This window comes from Protobothrops mucrosquamatus, unplaced genomic scaffold, assembly GCF_001527695.2.
Source record: "Protobothrops mucrosquamatus isolate PMUCROS unplaced genomic scaffold, P.Mucros_1.0 scaffold3229, whole genome shotgun sequence".
NCBI classification, from domain to species: Eukaryota; Metazoa; Chordata; class Lepidosauria; order Squamata; family Viperidae; genus Protobothrops; species Protobothrops mucrosquamatus.
Genome location: NW_015389226.1, coordinates 178,007 through 184,006, shown reverse-complemented (window position 1 = coordinate 184,006; position 6,000 = coordinate 178,007). Strand labels below are relative to the sequence as shown.

Genomic DNA, 6,000 nt, shown 5'->3' with positions numbered 1-6,000 from the left:
GTTATATAAAACTATGCAATTAGACGTAGACCAGACAATTGATATTTTAGTTGTTGCTTGCATGTTATTAAATACTTATATAATTTGGAAAAAAATATATCTTGTTCTTTACTTTTGACCAAATTGCATCACTTTATCCACATTTCTAATCTAAATATAATTGTAAAATATTTTAAATTCATTCCTTTTTATCTTCCATATTGCCAGAGCTATTGAGATTCAATGTCTTAGTTTTAAATTTATCAGAAGAAATAAATATTATAATTGATTTTTTTAAAAAAAAGGATCCGGATCTTTTTTTAATGGCATCTCATTTCAAAAGTAAAATTTAGTATAAAATGATTAGATCTTACAAAGTTAAAGGAGAGGGACAAAAAGGATCCCTGCTTTAAATACTGGGACAAATTCTAAATAATAGGGTGGATTCAGTATACCTCAGTAGCATAATAGCTTATATCACCAGGAACATATATATATATATATATATATATATATATATATATATATATATATATATATATATATATATATATATATATATATATATATATATATATATATATATATATATATATATATATATATATATATATATATATATATATATATATATATATATATATATATATATATATATATCATAGTTAACAATGAAAGTATTAAGGTACTGTATTGATAACATCTAGACAGTTCAAATTGACTCTCATGAGAGCCTTTGCATTCCTTTATGGTTAATAGTTGATTTGGAAAGCAGAAATTATCTACCACTTGGTTGTCAGTTCTGAATCTGGTTGCTGTATCAGTTTGATCTTTATTATATATAATTTGTCTTTTTTCACTATGGTCTTAGACTTTCATTACTAGAATTTGCAGATTAATGCTGTAAGATCTAATCATTTTCTATTAGATTTTACTTTAGATTTGCAGCTGAGAGTAGTATCAGCATAATGCAGGTAACTAAAAGTTTTTCCTACGGTTTTAAAACTCATCTAATTCCAATTTATCCTTCCTCAAAATATATTCACCACACAGGTTAATAGACAGTGCACAGTCTTTTTCTCATTCTTTTGCTGACCTAAAATTTTTGCCATATTCTCCTCAGACCATGATTTCTTGTCCTATGCATAGGTTTTGTGTGAGGACAGAGAAATATTCTGAGATTCTCATTTTCTTAAGGATATTCACAGTTTGACACAGCTTGAAAGAACTGATGGCCTTTCTGTGGTCAATTAAACACTTACTAGATTTTTAGGCTTTCTCAAATATTCAGTAATATTCATTAGCAGTAATGTCTTTCATTTTCAGATTTTTATAAAACATACTGAATATCTGCCATCTCCCTTTATTTGTAGAGCTCTAATCTGCATTGGATGATCTTAAGAATTATTTTGCTAGCATTAAAGATATTATGCAGTTGTTTGAACATTCTGCTAAATGTTCTTTCTTTAATTAGATCTATTTCAATCTGTTGGATATTCTTATAAATGGAATATCTTCTGAAGTATTTTGGATGTTGACATATGTACACATTTTCAGTATACTCCTTCCATCTGTAATCTTATTTGAGACAATTATTATCTGTCCATTGACACTCTTTGGCATACTAATTGAAGGTTGTGACTTCTTCCTGTCTTGGAGTCTTTCCTTGTTTTTCTGTTTCTGTTTCCATCTTCGGTAGTTTTGCAAATGTTGTAATACTACTTTTGTCACTTCTAATAGCTCTGTTAATTTTTTTGTCAAGTTCCTTGCTGAGATCTTTTTCTTTCTTGGATTTAGTTTTCTATCCAATCTCTCTGCTTTGGAAAGAGGATAGGGAGTGATTTCTTTCCTTTGCCTTACCATACTTTCTCCCCCTTGGAGTGTTTGGAGAGAAAGGGCTTTCAAGAGTATAAGCTGTTTTTGTAGAGTGGCTGTGGCTTCCAACCCCAAGCTATGGTGCAGTTGCATTGCTTTTTATATGTACAAGACAGAAAGCAGACATGAGTATTCTAAAGAATTGTCTATTTCCAGATTGTTAAGGACAACCACCTATGATTCTTCCTTAAAATTGGATAATAAAGTGAAGGAATAGTAAATGTAGTAAAGCATTTATGTATGTTTTGCTGTTGGGCAATCCTTATTTGAACTGAGATCAAACAGGAAAAAATCTTCCTCCAGTTTGTTAAGATGAATCATCTTGATTTTCATTTTATTCTTATCATTAGATAATATCCTAATTAGTATAATATCCTAATTTTTAATAATATATATTTTGTGCTCTTTTGCTTTTGCCTGTTTTTCTTCCAGTTATATCTAAAAACACTTGAAGTTCTGCCCACCTTCAAAGGTTTACTGAGTGGCTTTGGGCCAGTCATTTTCACTCTAGACTGCCTTAAGTAGCAATAGCAATAGCACTTAGACTTATATACCACTTCACAGTGCTTTACAGCCCCTCTCTAAGCAGTTTACAGAGTCAGCATATTGCCCCCAACAATCTGGGTCCTCATTTTACTGACCTTGGAAGAATGGAAGGCTGAGTTAACCTTGAGCCCAATGAGACTTGAACTGCCAAACTGCTGTCAGCCAACAGTCCACAGAAGTAGCCTGCAGTACTGCATTCTAACCACTGTGCCACCAGGGCTCTTAAAGGGTATTGTTATAGAGAAAAATAGGAAGAAGTACTATATCTGCCAACTCAAGTAAAATGCTCCTCAGTAAAATGCAGGATATAAATCTAATAAAAATATTGTTCAAATTGTAAAAAATATATTAGGCTGACTTTGCTGAGTGATATGTAAAAATAGCGTGTTAAACTTTTGCCTATGGAGAAAAATCAAGATAACAGTGATTACTAGAAATATAGAAATGAATGTACATAGTAAACTTGTTTGTATTGACTATACAAATCATTATGACAATCTAATAAAAGGTAACAAGCACATTTATAGAATTAGGCTGCATAACTCATCCTACATGTATAGGTTGAGGTATAAATCTTACAAAATCAGTTAGCTTATACCTCCAAGCTAGGTTCACTTTTTCATTTGAGAGGAAAGATATTGACTGTGTTCAGAATGTAGAAAGGGTATAGATTATGTACTCTCCTTCTTTCCCATTTCTTAAATATTCATTTTAATCTGTTGCTATGCTGTTCCAGTCTTCATGTTTTACAGTCAAATGAGAACTGGATCAACAGTCAGTAAAAAACAAAGCATTCCTATGAAGGGGTTTTTTTTAAAAAACAAACAAACTTGACCTTGAACAAATCAGGCAAAGGAAAACCTTCCACTACTTTAAATAATTGAAATACCATTTGTAATAATAATAATAATAATAATAATAATAATAATAATAATAATAATAATGTAGTTGGAAGGGACCTTGGAGGTCATCTAGTCCAACCCCCTGCTCAGGCAGGAAACCCTACACCATTTCAGACAAATGGCTGTCCAGTCTCTTCTTAAAAACTTCCAGTGTTGGAGCATTCATCACTTCTGGAGGCAGGTTGTTCCACTGGTTAATTGTTCTCAGTGTCAGGAAGTTTCTCCTTAGTTCTAAGTTGCTTCTCTCCTTGATTAGTTTCCACCCGTTGCTTCTTGTCTGGCCTTCAGGGGCTTTGGAGAATAGCTTGACTCCCTCTTCTTTGTGGCAGCCCCTGAGATATTGGAACACTGCTATCATGTCCCCCCTCGTCCTTCTCTTCATTAAACTAGACATACCCAATTTTCTAAGATTCAGTTGGAATCTGGTTTTTTTTAAATTAAATCCTTTATTTCATGTTCTGCTTTGTTATAATAGAAACAGAACTTGGTGATTACTCCATATAATATTTCTATGAAGATTCTCAATCATCCAGGTCCGGGTTGTCTCAAAGGTACTTTTTTTAAAAGGCAACTAGACTTCCTTAGTTTTTTCTTTGAAAACATTCACTTCTCTTCCAAGAAACTTTTTCAATTTTGAAGAAGTTTCTTGGGTAAGAAGCAAGATACTTTGAAAGTGCAGTTGCGTTTTGGAAAAGCACTTTTGATACATTTGCTTCAATGTCTCCGAAGTCTTTTTAAAGTAGGTTCCCAGGATTGCATATGACACTTGAGGTGTTTTGTGATCCATGCAGAATAAAATAGAACTTGGAGATTTGGAAATTATTTTGATGATGCAGTCTAAATTTGCATTTCCATTTTTTTCAGTCATCTTATACTGCTGACTCATACTCAATTTGCGATCAAATATTATTCCATGATCTTTTTTTTCAAGTCCATTTAATAAGAAAGATCTCAGATTCTATCCCTGTGCACTTGATTTCTGTTACCCAAATGAACAACTTGGTATTTTTCTCTGATGGTTTCAATCTGTTTCCTTAATCTAATTTTAAATTTTAATTCCTACTTTTTAGACTATTAGCCACCCCAGCCAATTTTGTATTATATTCATCTTTAGTAAGCATTGGTTTCTCCTCTTAAGCTTGTTACAGGTAGTCCTCACTTAATGACCCTAACTGGGACTGGAATTTCTATCACTACATGAAGTGGTTGTTAGGTGAAAGATGATTGCACCACTTAGTGATGGCAGTTGCAATAATTCCAGTTAATGTTGTTAGACCAGGACCACACTGTTGTTAGTCCAGGACTTCATGCTTCTTCTGATTTGTGTTTACTTCCACTTCAATTTCCCGACACACCTACCTCTCCTTGTTCCCATATCTGACATTTTTGCTTTCCTGCGCTCTGCCACCTACCCCACTGCCTCCAGCCTTTGCTGAAAGTGCCCTTGGAGAACCAGTCTACTGGCTTCAATGTATTGGAATCTGCTGGCTCTTCACAAGACTTTGATGGAGGAAGGCTGGGCTAAGAGTGAGCAGAGGACCTGTGGATAGGTTTTTTGGCGCTGAGCTTGCCTCCACCCTCGTTAAAGCCCTGCAGGCTGAGTCTCCAGGAACACTTCCAATGTGAGGTGCAGAGCCTGCACTTCACCTCTGGGAAGTATCTTCCCTCCGTTTCCTCCAGTTTTGCTGCCACCCTGAATAATGCTTCAGGCACAGTTTCTACTTTTACCTGGGGAGCCACCTCCTTTACTGCCTCACCCATTGATGGAGAGTGCTGCATGTCACCATCCTGTCCCAGGCCTGCAAACTCCCTATAGCACAGTGGTTCTCAACCTTTTTAATGCCGCGACCCCAACCGGTCGTAAGTCGAGGACTAAGCCAGTCGTAAGTCAAGGACTAAACCGGTCATAAGTCGAGGACTTTCCCTGCCCGGGAGCACCACGCATGCGTGGTTCCGCCCCCTGCGCCGGCCGAGGCGTAGCTGGCAAGCGGCAGAGACGGAGCAGGCCGACCACCAGCTGGCCCAGCCCAAGGGAGGTAAAGCACCCGCTGGAAAAGGGGAAAAAAATGGACAAAAAAAATGGTGGACAAAAAAAATGGTGGACAGCCTTGCTTGGCGACCCCCATGAAATGGTCGATCGACCCCAAATGGGGTCCCGACCCACAGGTTGAGAACCACTGCTATAGCAGATGAGGCTCTGTCACCATATCATGCTCAATGCGCACAGCCACCGGCTGTGTGCTCACCCAGTACCTGGATTCTGGGCCAGCAGCAGAGGAAGAAGACAGCAAAGAATCAGCTGGAGGTGGAGATGGTGTCGTGTGTGCATGTGTATTGAAACACCCCTGCAGTAGAAAGTGCATGTGGGCTTCCAAATGGTGGAATTTTGATCATGTGATCACAGGGATGCTATGACAACCATACTTTCAAGGACCAGTTGTAACTATTGTTTGTTCAGTGCTGCCATTACTGAACAGTTGCTGAACAAATGGTCATTAAGCAAGGACTATCTGTAATGAAAATTACTGAAGAATAAAGGTTGTGGTATCCCATATAGTATTTTATTCCAATTTAATGAGAAAACATTGATAAATACTCTTTGAGTACAATTTTCAAGTCAACCACCATGTTTCCTCAAAAATAAGACCCACCCAGAAAATAAACCCTAGCTTGACTTTTTAGCATGCTGCAAATATAA

The 6,000-nt window shown here is 36.2% G+C and overlaps 1 protein-coding gene across 1 annotated transcript in view; it reads left to right on the top strand.

The window, feature by feature from the left end:
* Window positions 1-5,519: 5,519 nt before the first annotated feature.
* ARFGEF1 (ADP ribosylation factor guanine nucleotide exchange factor 1) overlaps window positions 5,520-6,000 on the top strand; it is a 54,694-nt gene continuing 54,213 nt past the window's right edge. The window contains exon 1 of the mRNA XM_015826674.1: window positions 5,520-5,607. Coding sequence (XP_015682160.1) covers window positions 5,520-5,607 — 88 coding nt within the window. The remainder of the gene's footprint in view (window positions 5,608-6,000) is intronic.